This window comes from Fusarium sambucinum, chromosome IV (genome assembly GCF_050947815.1).
Source record: "Fusarium sambucinum isolate potato_lamoka chromosome IV, whole genome shotgun sequence".
In the NCBI taxonomy this organism is placed as follows: Eukaryota; Fungi; Ascomycota; class Sordariomycetes; order Hypocreales; family Nectriaceae; genus Fusarium; species Fusarium sambucinum.
Window position 1 is genome coordinate 7864540 of NC_139291.1, and position 21101 is coordinate 7885640.

Here is a 21101-nt window from a genome sequence, read left to right on the forward strand (position 1 = left end):
TGGCCCCAGTTTCGACGTCATCTACGTCATCGAACACTGCATCATTCCCTGCTTAATGTGTCGTCACTATCGCAGAACACGGGCGCAAACAATAAATCGATCAGGATTTAAAAGAGAATCTGCTTGTGCAAGAAACCAGCATCTTCTCTTCCATTTCTGGTTCATCTAATTCCATCCTAATTTTAGAAAACTGCCGCAAAGATGCCTGGAGAAGTGATCGACCGACCAAACCCTGCTCCGTTGGATAGCTCACTTCCAGATGCGGTCCTGGACCTTGCAGCAAAGCCACCCAAAAAACAGCTAGACAAGAAGATCGCCCAGTCGCTCAACGATTTTCAACATGCGGCATGTTACATTGCCGGGTGTAAGTTTGCCTGCCGGGGTTGCATTATACATATGGCTAATATGGACGTCTAGCTATGATCTTCTTGAGAGATAATGTTCTACTCGAGAGAGATCTCAAGACATCAGACATTAAGCCTCGCTTGTTGGGTATGTGAGACTCATGTATTGACGAGATCCGACTAACATCTAAAAGGACACTGGGGAACATGCCCTGGTATCATTCTTGTTTGGTCCCACTTGAACCTCCTCATTCGCAACCATGACCTGGAGATGATCTTCGTCATTGGGCCCGGTCACGGTGCTCCTGGTGCTCTCGCATCACTCTGGCTTGAGGGATCTCTTGAGAGGTTCTTCCCTCAAAAGTATGGCGTCAGCAAGGACGGCCTGCGCAACCTCATCACCGGTTTCTCGGTTCCTGGTGGTTTCCCTAGGTAAGACATGTTCCAGGTTTGATTCACAACCAAGCTAATCCGTACAGCCACATCAACTCTGAGACACCAGGATCTATCCACGAGGGTGGTGAACTTGGCTACTCGCTGGCCGTTTCCTTTGGTGCAGTCATGGATAACCCAGACCTGATTGTAACCTGCCTTGTTGGAGATGGCGAGGCCGAGAGCGGTCCAACTGCAGCGTAAGTCATTCCCAGCGAAGCATTACATCTGCTAATTGTGTAGTGCCTGGCATTCTATCAAGTACATTGACCCCGCCGAGTCCGGAGCTGTTATTCCGATCCTTCACGTCAACGGTTTCAAGATCAGCGAGCGCACCATTTTCGGGTGCATGGACAACAAAGAGCTTGTCAGTCTTTTCTCCGGTTACGGGTACCAGCCAATTGTCGTGGAGACCCTCGAAGAGATTGATGCCGAGTTTGCTGGTGCACTCGAGTGGTCTGTTAGCGAGATCAAGAAGATTCAAAAGGCTGCGCGAGATGGAAAGCCTATCACCAAGCCTCGCTGGCCCATGATTGTTCTCCGTACACCCAAGGGCTGGACAGGTCCCAAGAAGGTCGATGGCGAGTTTATCGAGGGATCCTTCCACTCGCATCAGATCCCCGTTCCCGGAGCCGGCGAGGATGAGGAGCATGTCAAGATCCTCCAGGACTGGTTGAAGACTTATAACACAGACCACCTACTCAAGGATGGGAAGCCCGTAGACAGTATCACGGACATCATTCCCCAAAAGGACGAAAAGAGACTCGGACAGCTGAAGAAGACATACGACCCGTACCAGCAGCTGCAGCTCCCTGACTGGAAGTCCTTTGGAGTTGAGAAGCTGTCGGAAAACAGCTGCATGAAGCAAACTGGCAACTTCTTGAACCAGGTCATTAAGGAGAACCCCAAGAGCTTCCGAATCTTTTCTCCTGACGAACTGGAGAGCAACAAGCTTAGCGCAGTGTTTGAGAACACTGGCCGAAACTTCCAATGGGACGAATTCTCTCGCGCACAGGGTGGCAGGGTTATTGAGATCCTCTCTGAACACTGTTGTCAGGGATGGATGCAGGTAAGAGTCGCGAAATACTAGATTGGTTATCATTACTGACCTTCAATAGGGCTACACACTTACTGGTCGTACCGCACTCTTCCCCAGCTACGAATCCTTCCTTGGCATCATTCACACAATGATGGTCCAGTACTCCAAGTTCAACAAGATCGCTCGCGAGACCAACTGGAGAGGTGACCTTAGCTCCATCAACTACATCGAGACCAGTACATGGGCGCGCCAGGAACACAACGGTTTCTCCCACCAGAACCCATCATTCATCGGATCCGTCCTCAACCTCAAGGCTGAAGCTGCTCGTGTCTACCTGCCTCCCGATGCCAACTGCTTCCTCAGCACAATCCACCACTGCTTGGGTTCGAAGAACTACGTCAACCTCATGATTGGCTCCAAACAGCCCACCGCTGTCTTTCTGTCCCCCGACGAGGCCGCGGAACACTGCCGAAAGGGTGCCAGTGTCTGGGAGTTCGCGTCCACCGACAGTGGAAAGGAGCCTGATGTCGTGGTCGCCGGTATTGGTGTTGAGGTGACTTTTGAGGTTGTCAAGGCTGCCGAAATCCTGCGCGAGTGGATCCCTGACCTTCGAGTCCGCGTTGTCAACGTTACCGATCTTATGGTACTCGCTGCCGAGTCGCGCCATCCTCACGCCCTCAGCCGAGCCGACTTCCTCGACATGTTCACCGAAGACAAGGCGATTTGCTTCAACTACCACGGATACGCCGCCGAGCTTCAAGGTCTTCTCTTCGGACGTCCTGGCCTCCATCGCATGACGGTCGAGGGATACAAGGAAGAAGGTAGCACTACCACGCCTTTCGACATGATGCTCCTCAACTGGGTCAGCCGATTTGACGTTGCTAAGCGTGCACTCAAGGGCGCCGCCGAGACCAACGACAAGATCAAGGCCAAACTTGACGAGACTCTAAAGAAGATTGACGGTCGAGTTAAGGAGGTTAGAAAGTACATTGCTGAGAATGGCAAGGGTAAGTTTTCTCAATTCCCTCAACGCATTCAACGCTAACAAATCACCAGACCCCGAAGACTTGTACGATATGCCCAAGTTTTAGAAAGACTTGTGAGCCAAGATAATGGAAGGTAAAAGGAGTCCTGGAGACAATAAACCGGGATTATGATCTCACGATAGTTATGCAATTACTTAATAATATAATACAAGTTCTTGATATGGAAGGGTACCAGAAATGTTGGTCTCTAAGCTTTAGGATACAACAATAAACAGCGTAAAGTCTGACTCAAGTAACATAAACCGACCTACTAAATCCGTCCCTTATACTTGCAACGGTCAATCTATTTGGTGTTCTGATGATACCATAGGAACGGGCCAGATGAGTTCGTCGTTGTGATGAAGATCAGCTTAACAACATATTGTCAAAGCATTCAGACAAGTTGCGCAATGTTGGATTGTGTAGTTTGGAAAAGTGTTAAAACAGACCTGTCTGTGATAAAGATTCCGACCAGTAATAACTAATGCATACAAATCGAGGGCTGAACCACAGACGGTGCTTCAATAGAAACGACTCACCCCTTGGGTCGGATTGTCTCAATGTACTCAAATTTAGGAAATCTGCTTCACAAGAGTTTCCATTGTTGAAATAGTTCATTCAATCTATACCATGTAACGACGGGTCAAGAACTAATCATGTGATAGTCTAGTCTACAGAGTGTAGTCCCCTTTTTCTCCATCCTGCGGCCGACTCATAATTCTATTTGGATCTAGTCTCCTGGAGTATTGAGGTTGACTTGCTGAGGATCCAAAAGGAAATGCAAGCTTAAAAGTAGATTCCTCGAGTGGGGTCTCCTCGACGATAGGGGTCCCAAGCAGGTAGTACTTTCTTACCCGATTCCTTTATAGCTGTGCCGTTTGTTGCTGCATGGCTATTTGCTTTCAACTGTGCTCGGTACAAAATGTTCGTCATGGTATCAATTGGCGTCCAGCGGTCGGTCCCAGAATGTTCATCGTCCTTTGTTGCATCATCGTCCTTTGTCTGGCCGTCCGTTTCTTGGGTACCCCCATTACTGAGTGTACTTGATACCGTAGAAATAGAGATAGTTGCCTCTGCTGGTGCCGTGGCAGTGCCGTTGGCTGGGCACTTATCCTGGAGATGCCGCAGAACAGCAACCCAGTCGTCATTGTTGCATTCTATCTTGCCAAGGTCAATAAGTCGTTGGGCATCTTCGAGAGGCATTAGGCGGAACTCCGGCTTTTTCCGGACCGGGCAATCGTAGTGACATTCCGGTCCTCTCATATTGGATCCAGCATCCACCTTTTGAGTGCTCGCCTTTCGTTGCAACATGCCGAAAAATTCCGAATGTCTTCGTTTGCTCGCGGAGCGGTTCAGTCCTGCTGTCAGAAGGGCTTCGGGGGTGGGCTCTTGAGTATCGTCGGCCGTCATCCGTACAGGATTGGGCTGAACAGACTTTCCTTTAGATCCAGAACCCGCGTTTTTGCTGCTCGTTTTTCGTTGCACTTTGTTCTCGGGTTCGTATTTGGCAATTCGCTGCTCTTGAATGACTCTCCATAGGTAGTCCTGTGGTCTCAGTCGCTTTGTACTCATTTGGCGTTTATGCTCGATAGAAGGTACAGGATAAGCCTTGGCATACTTGTCTTTGGATCCAGAAGAATCGCCGGCAATACACTGAGATGCAGGCTTGGAAGACGATGCAGGCTTGGAAGATGGCTGTGAGACGGCATCGACAAGGGTGTTGAATTCTTCCTTGCGGTTGTGCTTGAAGACGCTGTAGTAAAATGCTTCATAGCGTTCATGGCGAACCAGATCTTTGGCCCGGGGTCCGCGCTTCCTGTCGTCCATGTTAGCCTCCAGTCTCTGCCAGTTTCTCGAGTCACATACTCCATCTTCTTCTCTCGAGCTTCCCAAAAAGCATCGATCTTCTGTGCCTTGGCCAATGACTTTCGGGTATTTTCGTATGCATCCCGCAGTTCATGATTTTCGATAGCCAATAACCTATAAGTAGCACAAGCTTTTTCAGCATGGGAAAGACCGAAAGGGTAGACGCCAAGCAGGGCGTGGAGAGAAGCGAGGTGGTACAATTCCATGGCAGGATAACATAACAAGAGCTCTTCGGCCATGACTTGAGCTTCCCGGAGGTGTCCCTCTTTGAATTGATGCCAGACTCTTTTGACTCTGGCATCAATTGAAGCTTTGATATGTTAGAAGACATCGCGATGACGCTATCGGCCAAACTTACTGTAATCCACATGTTTGGGGTTGTTAGGATCAACAAAGGTGTTCTTGTCAAGACTTTCGGTAGAATCGGTAGAATCGGTAGGAGACTGGTAGGGATTCTGGGTTTGTGATTTGATGGGTGACCCGTTGTGGGATGTGGCAGCTGTCGCATATGATGACTCCCCGGATGATTTCTTAGATGACATTTCGGGTGAGTGTTTGGATGGCCCAGATGATGACTCGGATGCCCTGGGGAGTCGGGGGTCGAATGACCAAGGGAATGGCTCGAATTCGTCCATGGGTGGGTAGTTGGATGGCTCAGGTGATGGATCGGATGTCTTCGCGATTAGGCCGTGGGATGGATGATAAGATGGGTCGAATTCGTAGAGGGATGGGTAGATGGGTAGCCCAGATGATGACTCGGATGCCCTGGGGATTGAGTAGTTGGATGGCCAGGAGGGTTCTTCAACGTCTGACCCGCGGGGTGTCACGTGTAATGTCATGATTGTGGTGATGATAGACAAGATTTAATCAGTGGATATTTGATGGAAGAAGTTGTGATGATGATGAAGAGTTGAAAGAGTTGAGATTCAAAAGGGGGGCAGAGGGTTGGGGTTTTATGAACGCGCTCTTGCCCCTCTCATCTCGGTGATGTTGGGCAAGAAGCTTCTGAGCAAAGTCAATCCCCTCAAGGCAACACCTATGAATGGTGCCTTCCTTATGTCAAAGTCAAATTGACACCATTGTCCTGCCAGATTATCATCAAGGTACCAAAGAGGTTGGACACCAGAGCTTAAGAGACTAAATCCAGGTCACTTTATGCTAACAAGACCATACTTCTTAGAGTATTTATTTTTATCATTTAAAGCCGAATGTTTAATTCTTCTACTGTCCACTAGATTGTGCAGATGGCCTCTCGATGGAGGTTTCTTGCTACTGGGATAGAATGCAATAGTCAGAATGTCAAAATGGACATCTCGGGTGGGCAACCAGTTGTTCATCTAAATGTGATTTGATATTATTGTTTAACTTTGGTAATTACACCTCAACTCCCAACCTCCCAGCCCAAACTACTTTGTCAGTCCATCAGACTCAGGAGGTCCCTTGTACACGTGTCTAGCATGTACAACGTACCAAACCGCCGAGATGGCCATGAAGCCAAAAAAGACAACAACAGCATAGTTCATAGTAACCGCATTAACGGGGATCGCAACGGGCAGGGTAAAAAGAAACATCTCGAAGCAGATCCATGCCACAGCTAGAACATTGATAATCCACCCGAATTTATTTCCAAAGGTCCAAGGGGCAGTGTTGACACCAGCACGGCGGGTAAGCATGGAGAGGAAAATAGGAATTGCGTATGAGGCCGCAAGGCCAATGACACCGACCGCGATAAAGGCGTTAAATGCAGAGCTTGAACCAAGATAAATAAGACCGAGAAGCATTTCGATGATCGTGGTCAGGGTGAGAGCCATGATAGGTGTGCCATGTCGCTTATCAACCTTGGACCACACTCTGGAGAGGGGAATGGCTCTATCACGTGCGAAAGCCCATGTTGTTCGAGAGGCGGCGACCGTAATAGAGATGGAGCAGAAGAGTGTCACGATGAGAACCAGAGCAACAAGTGCCATGCCGCCGGCTTTGCTGCCCGTGACTCGGTAGAAAATAACGGGCAAGACTTGTCCGAGTGGTGCTTCGAGGAGTATTTCCAGAGGAGGAAGTGTGGCGCAAATGGGGATGATCTATGGGCGGTCAGTTGGCGGTTATACTCATGTTTGAGATACTTACAAAGAATAATCCTGCAATGCAACCAACCGGTACGCAAAGCGACATCGCTCTAGGAAGTTTCACGGTGACATCGCCACATTCCTCAGCCATGGCTGTGATCATACCGATAGCAGAGAACCTGAACCGTGTTAGAGAACGACACGTAATATCATTAAAGTAAACTCACGTATAGGCCGAAGGTAAAGCGCCAACCCAGAACCCAAATTTCCCCCATCCTGACAAGTTTGGATCAAAGTGTCCCTTTATCGCCGTCAGTTTACGTACATCACAAATATTGCAGTACTTACAAGCGTGTAACTCGGCGAGTGTCTTCCATCCTTTGCCTCAGTCGATAGGTAGACACAGACAATAAAGATAGTAATGGCTGTGAAAGCAGCACAAAATGTATCAACTGTTGGAAGAAACTTGTTTCCAAAAGCGACGATTACCCAGGTAAAGACACAAAGACCGTAAAAGATGAGCACAAGCTTCCATGGTTGCCAATCGTACTCGGGAAGGAAGATGCTAATACCGCCAGCGAGCAGTGAAGCGAAGCCAAAGTTGACTGATAATGTGATGGTCCAGTTACCAACGAGCCATGTCCAACCTGTTATGAATGAGAGAACTGTTCTGTATTTTGGTGAGGCGATTTGGAAGGACCAGTAGTAGGGACCTGCGGACGTGGGCCATCGGGCAGCGAGTTCGCCGAGGGATATGGCGATACATTCGTCGAGGATACATACAACGATCCAACCAAGAAACATGGCCAGTTGACCACCGCCATAGACTGCATTGATGAGAGGTGCGCCGAAACCATAAGGGATCTATCATGTCAGTGCAAGGCTACCAATAATTTGAGACAACACTCACAGCAGCAATTGCTAGCGATTGGAAGAGCAGAGTAAACATGGAACGATTCCTTTGAAGTTCAGGCTTGTAACCCAAAGCTGTGAGATCAGCAGCATCGCCGCTTTGAGATGCCCGCTCAACGTGTTTGGGCTCATAGCCACCCACGCTTCCTTTATCTGAAGACGGACTCATATTGATAGAAGTGAAACAATCGAGATAGAATAGAGAGCAGAACCTGTCTGGGTTGACAGAAGCGTGTCCCAACACAGGACCGCGTTGTATTTAAATTGTGACGCCTCCATTATAGTGACACCTACATAGGTTAGAGTCAATGGCATCCAGAGCCTGTTATCACGAGCTTCCTCGTCACTGTCCAGGATACAGCTTAGCTCTAAACGCCCCATTGTTTTCCCCAGATTCTCGACAGGAGATTTTTACCTAGAGAGTCTTAGCTTGAAGAGCTATCAAGGGTAGGTTTTACCCCGCTCTTATACATGGGACCAATTGATGATTTGCGCAAGGGTTGATGGGGAGTTTGGGGTGCGGTAACTCAGCCCTGATGTGGAAAGGTGTGTTTGTGACACGGGTAGAGATAAGGGATCAGATATGGGCAGTAACAGCTCTCGATGGGAGCGGAACAGGATATGTTGATATCCATGCCTGAAAGAGGTAATGCGGTTGATCATCCCCGATACATCCGTGGAAGTGATGGGAGATCAATTCTTGGTTGAGACAACTATCTGCTCGTGCAATTGGGTCCCAATGTCAATCAAAAACAGTCTTGTACGACGATACTGAGACAATGCCAGATTTGATTCATTGGCTGGGGCCGGTTGTGAATTTGAAGTACAAGAAGATAACCTGCCGTTACTCCCGTGAAACGATAACAGGCAGCAGCCGGGCAATGATCAAACCCTTGAGGCCTACCCACAATGATGTTACTGGCCCTATCAACACCAATAATGTTTGTTAACAATCATCGGGACGTCGCTCCAATCTGGGGATCTCTTGCCTATTTCAACTCGGAGTCCATTCCTAGACAGAGTAAAGACTGAAGGCATCCGGTTGACTCTGTAAGAATTGTAGAGATAAGGCTGGTGAAGTAGACCATCAATTGCGGCGTCGATATAGGGTAAGAGACAGCGTCTACTCACTCCCTTGCACTTGTAAGCTTAAGAGCTACAGCATCAGCAGAACTTGGACTGACCCTTGGAATTGGTGACAACCGTTGGTCGCATCGTATAACATGTTCCTGGCGCTTGTAATGAAAGAGGAATTGCTACCGTTGATGCCCGTCTTGGCAGGTTCCTCGCCCAGATTTCCCCACGATTGAGATCAGCCACGAGATGTGCGGGCTGACAAGTAAACCTATCCCCAAACAAGACAAAAACTCCCGGCTACTCTGCACTATCTTGGAGACCTGCGGGGGTTTGATAACGAGTCACTGTGATTGCCATGATCATGAGGTCTTATGACGACTCCACAAACAACCCTCAATGGTGAGGACACCCTCATGGTCTTGGCATGCTTATCTTGGCTGAACATAGACCATAGAGCTGGTCAAGATAATTGCCTCTTTCGTTCATGTTAACCTCGACCACGCCTATCAACGAGCGCCAAGGTAAACTAAACACGTTGCCAACCGGTAATTGGGGAGGGTGGCTTATCTCATGCATCAACGGTTGACAGTAGGTAATTGAACTACTAACAACATTCATCTCCCAAAGTAATAGTTAGATCATTATCTAATTAATTCCTGTGGAATTATAGATGCTCAGGTTCAGAGTTTGAACTTTACATGGTTAACACAACGGGACAGATGCATCGTCGCATGCACAGGTTAGCTCTAATAACAGTTAAAGACGGAACCGTTTTTAAAGTACACGTGTGCGGGCATAGGTAGCCGTTTACAGAACTAACTGCTCCTTGGTCGTGCAATACTCTTCATTTTAATACAATTGTGGCGTAGAGGTTGGCTGAAAGATGTTTGAGACATGTTGATATCTGGATAGCTCGTATTGCACCGAGTATCTTATGGCAACTGCCGAGTTTCTTTATCCTTCGCCTGTACATTCCAGACATCCCAATCTTTAATTGATCACGTCCCAACTGGTGAAGGTTCATAATAGTAGTGCTCATATTATCTCATAAATCTCAAGACGCCATCATTAGTCGTATTAAATATCCCTCGTTCCTCATATCCATACAGGCTCAACAAACACCAAAACTCCAAGCAATAACCACAAACTAAAACTTGGGCATTGTTCTCCTCGTCTTTGATCCTGTCCCATTGAGTAAAAAGTAAACAGGCAGAAACAACAAAGACATCATAATACACAACCAAGTGCTATACAACTGCCAAATCCTCCACAAAAGGGGTCCTAGTCCAGGACACAAGAATTGGATGCAGTCGTTGACGGGGTACAAATCTTCCTGGCTAGCGATGTAGTATCTTGGACTCTGCCGACGAGGTTTTGTGTCCTCGGGCGCTTCATCCTCGTCTGAAGATGACTCGGGTGATAATTGGGTGAGTTGTAGAACCGAGACGAGTCGCACTGGTGCTTTGTAAAGAGGCACAAACCAGAGAGCGAATGTTTGACGGAGGGAGACGTAAAGTAGACCACTTTTTTGATCAAATGCTGAATATTGTTAACATCATGAATGCATTTTACAGAGAGTTGACTCACCCGCAGAGTCGACCTGGATGTCAATGTGCGGACTTAGAGTACGATACCATCGGTAAATTCCTAGTATCAATTGGATTGATTCAAGACCGCCTGCAAGAGGGACTTGTCCTTTTGATATGGATGGAACATGACAGAATGGGTGAGTGAATGAGGCATTGGGGAGAAAGTATTCTCTCAGAGCGGACTCTTGGACATCTGGTGTACCCTGGGTGAGGGACTTGATGACGCCGCCGATTTCTTTGACTGTAAAGCAATGTAAGTAGTCAATGGAGTTATTGTAACCTTAACTATTACCTGGATGCTCCATCTTGAGTTTATTATGATCAAAGGTATTGTTTGGAGGTCGCAATGGTTGATCAATGTTCTGTGAATAATGCTTGCTTGGGTGGATGAGCTGAGGTTTATAGAGCGAGGCGAGGCCTAGAAATAAACAATTGGAACTGAGGCTGGAATGATCAAGTTATTGTTGTTTCAGTCATGTTATCAATGGTCTGATCTCCATAGTATTTATCACTATCTATGTCTCTCAGTCTATTCAACTCAACCTTGGAATTTGAATCATTGACTCGTCATGGTCATATCACATTTGACATGTGAAAGATTGACGTCATGACCCCAGCAACATCCATTGAGTTTCACATGAAAAACACCAGAGACAAATTCTCAATCAAAATATTCCTCATTCTTCAACAATCTCATCAATTGTTGCCATCATGCCTTTCAATTCGGGCCTCGTTAACCCAATCTTACATCCTATCATCTTTATCTTCCAAATCTTTCAATGGATCACAGCTAAACTCCTCTCACCTAAACCACCCAGTGAAAATGCGACGCTGGGACAAAACAGACCTAAAATTGCAGTCATTGGAGCCGGTATCACGGGTGTTACTTCTGCCGCTCATTGTATTGGCCATGGCTTTGACGTTGTGATTTTCGAGGCTGGGTCAAAAGATAATGTGGGCGGTATCTGGAGTGTAAGCAACGACCACCCAAGTTCAAGGTTATATAAGCTAACTGTACTTGCAGAGAGTCAATGAAACTTCTGGACTTCAAATTCATTCACTAATGTATCGCTTCCATCCTTCTGTCCAGTGGAACCGAGGCTATCCTGATCGTCAGCAAATCCTCAGCCAAGTCAGACAACTCTGGGAACGCTACGGACTTAAAGAGCGCACTCGCTTCAACACCAAGATTGATCGTGTTTACCAAGACGAGCAAGGAAGATGGATCGTCAATGATCCTTCTCTAGGTCGCTTTGGTGGTGTGATTGCTGCTGTTGGTACTTGTGGTGCACCCAAGATGCCCAAGATTCCTGGCATGGACAACTTTAAAGGTCCCATCTACCACTCTAGTGATTTGACCGGGTACGTACACAGCGACAGATTAAGATATGAAACTAACTTGTGTTTAGAAAAGATGTCAAGGGTAAGAAAATGGGCATCATTGGCGGTGGTGCTTCTGCAGTAGAGTCCCTCGAATTCGCATTTGCAGAAGACGCTGCCAAAGTAAACATCCTCTCACGCTCAGACAAGTGGATTATCCCTCGCAATATGGTTGTCGACGCTCTCCTCAGCTTCAACATATTCGGTCAAGAGACAGTTCTATCCTTTATCCCCGAGTTTTTCCTCCGCAAGTTCTTCTACAGGGATTTAGAGGACATCGCACCGGATAAGAGTCATGGCTTGTTCATGGAGACACCTATGGTCAACTCTGACATTATGGATAAGCTAAGAGAGGGTAAAGCTGAATGGGTCCGCTGCGATATTGATGAGTTTGTCCATGAAGGAGTTCGTGTTAATCGACGTGCCAAGGGTGTTCCCCAGGGCGGTCCTGGCCATGAAGAAGTCATCGACGCAGACGTTATCGTCATGGCTACTGGTTATAAGAGACCTTCTCTCTCTTTCCTCCCCGACGACTGCTTCAGAGAACCTTATCCACCACCCAACTGGTATCTCCAGACATTCCCGCCATCACACCCTTCCGTCTCAGCCATCAACTGTACCTACGTCAACGCCATCGGTACAGTTGGTAACTGGCACATTGGAATCTACACCAGAATCCTACTCATGTTTCTCATGGACCCATTGTCTCGACCCAGTCCGTTTTGGATGCAGCGCTGGATCGATTTGACAAAGGCTCTCAAACATACCAGTCCGACTGGCGCCTTTGACTTTTTTACTTACCTGGAACTTCTCTGGTGGTTCTTCTTTTGTGTTGTCATCAACCCCTTCAGATGGAAATGGGCCATCTTTGTCTTTTTGGGCGTTGGTTTTGGACTTCCCAAGGCTGTGGTCAGCCAAGAGGAGAGAATCACCAATGGAAATGGGTATCATGCTAGAGACGAAGGAACAAGTCTGTGATTCGTGTTTTTCACGACTTAGCTTATTGTTCATCACGTTATGGACATTTGTAAAAGCATACAGATCTTGGTAAAGCCATAGTCTCGTAAATTGTAATACGTATCATGATCAACATTGATACTGCGTGGTATACTGTAAAACACTGCTATCTAGTTCCGTTTATCTCTTTAAAACATTATCGCTAACTGTGGAATCGGTCAAAGCCAATACTCCTCTCATCGTGACGCCATGTGGAAAAAGAGCCCGTGATCCTTGAAATGTAATCGAAGGGTATGTTTTCTGTTCTTCGTGGACGTCCTCTTGTGTCTGGATTGACATCATACTGTCCTTGAAGTTTGTTGAAATGCTCTTTGTAGAGCGACGCGGCGCTTGTGTTTAATTGTTCGTAAAATCCATCAAGTCCCTGACTCTTCCAATAGTTCTCCTACACCGCTTGGCCATATGTCACGACTGTTTCCCTGCTGACATCGATACCGTTGACACTATGAGTCCGCTTGGTGCTGAAACTGACGACCGCTGGTTCAGGCTTCTGTGTCAGAGACCGACAACGATCAGCCGCACTTTCGATGCTTTCGGCATCTTGTCTGAATCCATCCGAATCAACAGAAACACCCTGCTCAGGATCCCTGTACCATAAACGCGTCTCTTCATCTTGAGGACCATCTGACTTTCTGTGAGATAGTTCATATGAATCGACGGCGTTTTGGCAGCCACTTCCCTTCTCCTGATTGTTGGAGCTGTTCTTGGGGGACTTGTCCTGAGAGCGAATCTTGGACTGGATAAGGAAAGGGATGTAGCGTTTGAAGAATGGCTTAAGGGCAGGGATTGAGATAATGAAAATGCTGAGGTTGACCTCGAGGAAACTCAGGATGATCTGTGGCGGTAGCTCCCAAGTGTAGTCGTGACTCTTGATCATGGGAAGAGTGATGGTGAGTCGTCTGAGAGTGACACCGATGATGGAACCTCCTGTAGCGAAGAGAAACGCGAGACCGAGCTTCTGACGCATGGGAACCTGAAGAGGTTTGACGATCCGGAAAGGGATTATCATGAGGAAGAGGTCGACTGCAACACTGCAGGCGATGAGGTATATAGCGAGGACACTTAAATCAATGCACTTGTCCTGCTGGAGCGGATCAAAGGTCGCACTTATAGGCCAACATCGGAAGATAATTAACAAAACGTAGGTCAAGCTGTAGGCGCACACCAGAGCGACACATGAGTATACGGCTCGGCGGACGATCTTGTCGATAGAGATTCGGAGGTAGAATGCGAGGACGGAGAGTTTGGAAAGAACAATGCTGGCGCAGTAGAGGAGGTTCGAAGCGGTGCTGTACTGTCCGAACTTGGGGACATATGGACGGATGGGGACATCCCATGTGTGATTTCCGACGCCAACATCTAGGACTACTTGCTGTTAGACAAAAGGGAAATCGACAACTTAGTTAGAAAGACTTTACTTACGTGTAAGTGCCATACCAAGAAAGCCAAAAGCGAAGACGAGACTTGCTATACATAGGTCTATTCGAGTTAGCATGGTCATCCCTGCAAAAGTGACAGAAAACTCACAGTCATCAACTCCCAAAGAACTCTTGACCACAAACTTCCTTGTAAGGATTCGAATAACGACAATGATGAACGCAACACCAGTAGTCGCTATCCCAGTAGGCAAGACAGCGCCAGCACTGGTAGGCGGGTTCTCAACGGTTCTAACTTCTCCCGGCGGCGGCTCCATGAGGTACAGAGGAGGAATCATGGGGATGACCATAGGAGTAGCCATTGTGAAGGAGACAACTCCTTATATACTGCAGGACGATCGACGCCAAGAAGATATATATTGCTGAACAAAAAGTAAAAGCGGCGTGGCAGTATGTAACATGCAGGCTTGTTTTTTAATATAAATAAATGGGCACGGTAAGACATGCAGCAGTAGCACGACTCGCAATGAGGATGAGAATAGGAAAGGTGCAGAGACCATCTCTTTATATATTTGACAAGGAGCAAGGTTCTAACAAGACGACCAGGCTGCCTCAGACTCCGCTGTATACAGGATCTACAGGTCAACTCATTGTATGAACTGGGGTTCTCTTCGTATCTAATCCCTATTCTCACATAGTATACTATCACTATTCTGTCACGACGAGACCATTTAACCGAGCGAGTTCCAGTGGAATCATTCGATTTGGACAGAGGAAAAGTGACATCTCATTTACAAAAGGAGAATGATACAAGGCATTGCATAATCAGAGGCGAAAAGAAGAGGAAAAAGAAAGAATAGATACAGAGACACCTCTAATTGCTTTTGTCTGTTGCAGTTCTCCATTTTGTAGCGTCCTCGTCTGAAATAGTATTGTAACCCTGTCTATAAGCGAGCCTTGGCAACCCATGTCAAACAGAAAGAGGATACTTGTGGGGAAGGAAACAAGGGGACATTATTCTCATCGCGGACTCGTTTTGTATCCTTGAGTTCCGTTGTGGGCGGTATCATCTTCAAGTAAAAGTTAAAGATTTCGGAAGATAACGAAAAGCAGAATCGTATTGTATGGCCTCAATTTATTGAGTGAGCCAGTCAAAACGCTGCATGTCTCACCGGTTTGTTTCTTGAGTGCACGGCTGTCAAGTAACCCGGTATTGGGATGTCTGTCACTGCAGCAATCACAGCGACAAACTGCATATACCAAGAAGGCTGAGTTTGTACTACACATCTCACGTGAGTCAGATTTGGTGTGGTCAGGGGTGTTGTCGTGTATGTGATGCATCACGGCAGTTCGTATCATCTCTAATGGATATGACAGGGTTGAGTCTTGTGGAGGATCTACTGGAACTTAATGGCGGCGCCTGACAGGAGGAGACTGATTGTTGGAACTATTATTTATCAGTATTTTTCTTTTTTCCCTTCGGAGGTCTTCCATATCTACAGCATTTCGCCGGTTGATTGCGTGTTCAAAAGTGTTGCTTCTTTGTGTCTTTAAAAATGAAGATGATCACCTTCCGTACCTTGATAGTAGTTATCATGACAATTTAACCGGTTCAAGGCCTAGATCCTGACTGAATGCCTTAAAAGCTGTAGGTTAAAATAAATCTGATAAAAGTTCAGACGAAAGAGCCCGATCTCGAAGCCATACCTCGCTACCAACATGAACCGTTCTGTCATCAAATGTCATGATAACCCATCACTTGTCTAAAAGCCATTCCAAGAACTATTCCCTATTCTCACATGTCGAGTCTTCCGGCTTACAATTACTCAAAACAGATAAGCTGCCACTTATTTTTCGTTTCTTTTTCCTCTTATAGTCAGCATTTCGATACCCCTGTAATGGATCTGGATGCATTGACACACTCGATCTTGAATGGCTCTTGGCCTGAAATACTACCCTGTTCCTGGTTTTTAGATGTGAGACACTCTTGTCTTTTTTTGCACAGACGTTTCTTGTTATATTAATCTATCTCAATCTTGGTGGGCATGTTGGTGCTTGATCTTGCTTTGACTCTGCACTTTAACTGCCGCAGCTTGAAGAATACCGGCAATGCTATAGATCGTCGATCCAATATATTGCAGGTTCTAGACGTCATCTGTACAGTCGATCATAGTCGTACCTATAATGCCTCATGGTGGTCAGTCATTTGGCAGGAAACGAGGGCGTCCATAATCACCTCTAGGGACTGTCCTTCTCGACTAACACCAGACTGGAATAGGTATTCAACCGGGTACGCGATACGCAAGTGCTGTACAGAGTAGTAGTTGTCTCTGATCGCGGGGCTAAAAGAGGTCAAGCTATACTGGCCACAGAGGTTGGGCCATACCATGGGAAACTTGGCGGTAGAATTCCAAAAAGCAAAAAGAACAATTCATTGAGTGAGCTAACATGTTGCCAAGCTCAAAGCCACCCCCATAAACTGCTGTATGGCTACATGCAGGTACAATTGCAAACAATGTCTCAGTTCCTTCTATGCGCATTGAGGCTTATATCACCACCTCACACCATGTGTCATCAATATCGATATCATGATATCTTTTTCTCGGCATGTCATCTACGCTTCATTCAATGATTCTCTAAGAGGCACTACCTTCGATACCCTGATACATTCTCGAGATGAGTGGAGTAGACGAAGAACCGTTGATCAAACCGTCACGGCCCGCTCCAACAACCCTTGCAAACTAGCCTTGTCAATTATGGTATTCCTTGAGAAGTCAAGAGAGACAAGTCTAGACACGTTGATAGACCATGACTCGACCCAGGGTCCATGTTGATGATAATGTCAGTTGCCTTGGTTCTCTGACCTCATAAACTCTCTCATTGATATCATCTTTTGCTTGCAAGACCTGTCATATTCTCATACCCACTTTCCTCGCAACTATTTCTTTACAAGGAAACCCCTGGCAGTAAATGCCGCCAAAAATGCATCCACTCAGATATTCATTTTGGTCATATATCAACACTGTCCGTATTCTTGCCGCGAAATGTTATATGCACGATCAAATCTGGTTAATGAAACCGTTGCGATCGATTGCATAGGATTTGAGTCAACAAGAACAAATGCATGTACTGGCATGTGGGCTGGGAAATGTTTAGTTTGTGGCGAGGTCCCTAGCTAGTAGATTTCATATATCATAAAGACCAGGGCCATTTAGCTTACAACAAGTTCCAGCCAACTCGGCCGGCAAGCCCAACAACCCTTGACGAACTCAACTTGGTAAATAATTACGCCTTTCGTACAAGTCTCAGTTCCATCGTTCATTGTCGTGAAAAGTCTATCCCTCAAGAATTCTCTCGGTCTACCTACCACTCTCGCTTGGTGGCGGAGAAACAGGAAAATGTCAATTGACCTGTCATGTTTCAGCTTTTCAACAAAGGTGTCATTCGGTGCTCGCTGTTACATACCTATGGAACGTGTTCGCGCTTTGACAGCATCACTTTGAAGGAGACTAAAGAATTACCGGGATACAGTACGAACTAACTAGTGTGATCACCCTTTCAAGAACAGGAGAAACCGTTGAGATCTACATCTGTAACGTATTTGACAAAAGGTCGACGCCACAAGATCGACTTGACTCGTGGCCTCTAGGCCTGTCTTGGACTTCAACTCTGCACGGTCGTGGATCATGCTCGGCCACGAGGACTGTTACAAGCTAACTCATGATGGGTCGCTCGGTCACAGGGTCTACTACAAGTTAACTCGTGATAACTCTGAAACTCGAAGTTTTGTATCCAATATCATCAAGTAACACACTACCCTCTGAAGTATTAATATTACATCCCACTGCTAATGTACAGTTCTCATCATATACCTCATTGGCGTTTTCGTCTACCTGAGCTTCACTCTCTCAACACGCAAGATATAGTATAATCAGTTCGTAATGCATCATGCCTTCCCCATCATTTATACCATTCCTTGGTCAGTGCATGTCATCTTCTTTGTGGTCATATAACGTAACCCGCCCAGTCAAAAACTACTCCCAAAAGAAATATAGTCTCGGTCTAGACATCTTCTGTACCAACAGCCTCGTAACCTCCTCGATCTCGTCGACCCGTAATTGTCATTAAGCTTGGACTCTCGTACATGGCAGTGTAATCGACTCTCTCGCCACCAAGCACTGCAGATCCGTTCTCTCGCTGGCCAAAAATAGGGGCAGGATCACACCAAAAGTCTTTGCAGTTGGCGAGGCAGCCCTTGCTGTAGGGGTTCTTCTTCTTGCGCTTGTTCTTGCCGGACACGGCACCGCGTCCAGTGATGGTCTCGATGAAGGGGTCGACACCAAGAGTACGACTCAGTGACTTGAGCATGCCACCCTTGTGCTTGTGAGAGTGAGCAGAAGGGGGTGCTGTAGCAGATAGAGATGGGTGGTTGGGGTCGAGAGGTGCGCCGGTAGATGTGAGAGCGGTGATATTGGTGCCGTCGCGGATACCAAACATGTTCTCGTATGTAGTCATAGCCCGGGCGACCTGGATGAATTGAGTGAACAAAAGCATGGTGACCCAAAGCAGTTGCAAAGTGATCCAGATAGCCAGGATCGAAGTGTATGAATCGGCGTTAATGTACTTGCAAAGGGTAGGGCTAAGAACATTGCAAGTTTCCGAAGCATTCTTGCTAACAGTGTCAAAGTCTGAAGAACATTAGTGTCTGTAGTGTACATCCGATAGCTTGAAACTTACAGTAGTACAATAACCAGTCGTATGAGACGATACCCATAGTAAGCGAAATCAGGTAGAAGAAAAAGTGACGATGGTTGTTAATACCAACACAGTTGTAGACCCACGGGCAGTGGCTGCAGAAGTCAGTATATGCATAAATCCAAAAGACAAGCTACTTACTGATCGTGTTTGGCAACGCATCGCTGACAGCGACGGCAGTGCTTACTTCGCAGAGGCGTCTGAATCATGCAAGTAACACAAAAGTTGGTCTCGTCGTACTTCCACTGAGCAAGGAGCTCATCAATGACAGCCTTTTGCTCAGCAATGCCGTTCATCTTGGGAACGAAACCGGGGTCGTATCTCATGCTGGCGATGTAGAAATACACAGTAAAGCCGAAGAAGATGGCAAAAAGGAGGTTGAGTAGGCCATGGCCTTTGCCTTCGCTTGCGCCGAGTGTTGTCGCAAATAGGACTGTCGTCAACCAGTTTACACCCGTCCAGAAAAGTGTAGCGGCAAAGATGCCAGTTAACCAAGGCTATAAAATGTTAGTGGTCATTCGTGATAAAGATTCGTCATTGCGTACCGTCTTGTGGAAATGTCGCATATCTGAAGGCGCATACTCCAACACTTGCTGAGCAACCCATTGAATACCGTAAACAGCGGCAATTCCAATGGGCACACCAATGTACACAGGCGCACTCGACATAGCAACGAGCATAGCCCACACCAAAACAAATGGCCAAATGAACAAAAACCTAGTAACAAACATCCTCTTGTCCTTCAAGAAGTAACTAGCACCAGGCCAAGGAGGCACCGCAGGGTGACCGTCCTCATCAAAACCGCATTCCCGAAGCGCTCTGTGCCAGGCAACTTCGGTATTGAGCTCCTTGGCCGTAACAGAAGGAGTCTTGCCCGTCTGTGTCTTTGCAAATCGATCGGCACCGTACTCAATAAGTTTCAGGATGCATCCAGGACTTCCCTTGACCAGAGCCCAATGCAGCGCGGTGAAGCCTTGTTCGTCGGTCGCGTGGACGCTTGCGCCCCAGCGGAGGAAGAGATCGACGCATTGGGGAAAGCCCTTGTAAGCAGCCCACATCAGCGCCGTGTGGCCAAAGGTATCAATAACATCGACGGGAATGCCTTGATGCAAGAGCAGAACGAGGAGGAGGACGTTGCCGTTGAATGTCGAGATGTGGAGGGTGTTGTAGCCTTGAGCATCGGTGATGAGGGGGTCGGCGCCGTGCTGGAGGAGAAGATTGACGGTATAGTAATGGCATCGCTGGGCGGCCCATTGAAGGGGAGTTGCGACGGATTCGCCGCCTTTTCTGTTGATTTCGGCGCCGTGTTCGATTAAGAATTTGCACATCGCATATTGATTGTTAATCGAAGCCCACTGCAAAGATTGATTAGCTCATCATCGTAGTTGTCGCGTCGCTCAACACTCACATGTAAGGGCGTGATACCCTCATCATCATGGTAGGTCGCATCGTACTCGCCCGACTCAAAGAGCTTCTCCATGGCCGGTACATCTCCTACCCGAGCCACCTGCATAATATCATCCGCTTGGTTCTGGACATCTCCCGGCAGACTACCCATCTCAACCTCGCTGTTGAGCTTGGGCGTAGCAACGTTCGCCTTTCCCGACATTTGAATTGGCGCGGCTGATCCGGCTGATGTACTGGTAGTGTTTATGCTCGCCATGGCAATTGTGCCCATAGGCTAGGGCTCTCGTGCGACGTTGAATAGCAGGTAAGGTAGGTAGGTAGCTTATTTCACGTGAGAGAGACAAAATATGATTGAAGCTTGGTTTATTCGTACAAGATAAACATTGTCATTCAAGACGTAAGAAGAAGAAAAAAGAGAAACAGCGCAAGACAAGGAGAGAAAAAGTGTAGGCCGGAATAAACTGGCTTGGCTGAGTCTTGGCTGAATTTTGAAGGAGAAGCGTGGAGTAAGGCCTACGTATTACCTGGAAGCCGTGATGCCGAGCGCGGCTGAGCTTAGACCCTCCCCTAATGGAGAAGACCGACCGCCTTGAACTTTACTGGGCTAACATTTAATTGCAAAGCCAGGGTCTTTTGTGGCTGATTACGTCCCCTATCCATTTCTGTTGTAGTGACTATTGGCTACTCCGTACATGATCTTGTGTGGCTGAGGCTGTGCGTAGTGGGGAGCCCGGTCTAGGAGCTCTCCAGTGGGCTGGCCAGATATCATTTTACAGCTTCTACCAATTTGACAGCAAACATCTTGCTTGGAAGCTGGCA

General features: G+C 47.1%; 7 protein-coding genes across 7 annotated transcripts; 2 read left to right on the top strand and 5 right to left on the bottom strand.

The window, feature by feature from the left end:
* Nucleotides 1-201: 201 nt before the first annotated feature.
* FSST1_002543 (XFP N-terminal domain-containing protein) lies at nucleotides 202-2906 on the top strand (the record flags this gene model as incomplete). The annotated part of the gene is made up of 7 exons (XM_083228545.1): nucleotides 202-364; nucleotides 418-492; nucleotides 539-776; nucleotides 824-976; nucleotides 1020-1845; nucleotides 1895-2822; nucleotides 2872-2906. 7 exons carry the CDS (start codon nucleotides 202-204, stop codon nucleotides 2904-2906), a joined length of 2418 nt encoding a protein of 805 aa, XP_083092725.1.
* A 720-nt stretch (nucleotides 2907-3626) lies between these two features.
* FSST1_002544 (uncharacterized protein) lies at nucleotides 3627-5545 on the bottom strand (the record flags this gene model as incomplete). The annotated part of the gene is made up of 3 exons (XM_083228546.1): nucleotides 3627-4656; nucleotides 4707-5016; nucleotides 5065-5545. The coding sequence occupies 3 exons, from the start codon at nucleotides 5543-5545 to the stop codon at nucleotides 3627-3629; spliced, it is 1821 nt and encodes a 606-aa protein (XP_083092726.1).
* A 567-nt stretch (nucleotides 5546-6112) lies between these two features.
* On the bottom strand, nucleotides 6113-7850 carry FSST1_002545 (amino acid/polyamine transporter I; the record flags this gene model as incomplete). The annotated part of the gene is made up of 5 exons (XM_083228547.1): nucleotides 6113-6784; nucleotides 6831-6948; nucleotides 6997-7070; nucleotides 7118-7633; nucleotides 7680-7850. 5 exons carry the CDS (start codon nucleotides 7848-7850, stop codon nucleotides 6113-6115), a joined length of 1551 nt encoding a protein of 516 aa, XP_083092727.1.
* Nucleotides 7851-9905: 2055 nt separating this feature from the next.
* FSST1_002546 (uncharacterized protein) lies at nucleotides 9906-10652 on the bottom strand (the record flags this gene model as incomplete). The annotated part of the gene is made up of 3 exons (XM_083228548.1): nucleotides 9906-10297; nucleotides 10346-10588; nucleotides 10640-10652. 3 exons carry the CDS (start codon nucleotides 10650-10652, stop codon nucleotides 9906-9908), a joined length of 648 nt encoding a protein of 215 aa, XP_083092728.1.
* A 406-nt stretch (nucleotides 10653-11058) lies between these two features.
* FSST1_002547 (flavin-containing monooxygenase) lies at nucleotides 11059-12705 on the top strand (the record flags this gene model as incomplete). Its single annotated transcript, XM_083228549.1, has 3 exons — nucleotides 11059-11319; nucleotides 11372-11709; nucleotides 11757-12705. 3 exons carry the CDS (start codon nucleotides 11059-11061, stop codon nucleotides 12703-12705), a joined length of 1548 nt encoding a protein of 515 aa, XP_083092729.1.
* A 424-nt stretch (nucleotides 12706-13129) lies between these two features.
* On the bottom strand, nucleotides 13130-14482 carry FSST1_002548 (uncharacterized protein; the record flags this gene model as incomplete). Its single annotated transcript, XM_083228551.1, has 3 exons — nucleotides 13130-14109; nucleotides 14167-14211; nucleotides 14272-14482. 3 exons carry the CDS (start codon nucleotides 14480-14482, stop codon nucleotides 13130-13132), a joined length of 1236 nt encoding a protein of 411 aa, XP_083092730.1.
* A 3700-nt stretch (nucleotides 14483-18182) lies between these two features.
* FSST1_002549 (ankyrin repeat domain-containing DHHC palmitoyltransferase family protein) lies at nucleotides 18183-20553 on the bottom strand (the record flags this gene model as incomplete). Its single annotated transcript, XM_083228552.1, has 5 exons — nucleotides 18183-18808; nucleotides 18858-18970; nucleotides 19017-19372; nucleotides 19421-20230; nucleotides 20284-20553. 5 exons carry the CDS (start codon nucleotides 20551-20553, stop codon nucleotides 18183-18185), a joined length of 2175 nt encoding a protein of 724 aa, XP_083092731.1.
* Between the last annotated feature and the right edge of the window lie 548 nt (nucleotides 20554-21101).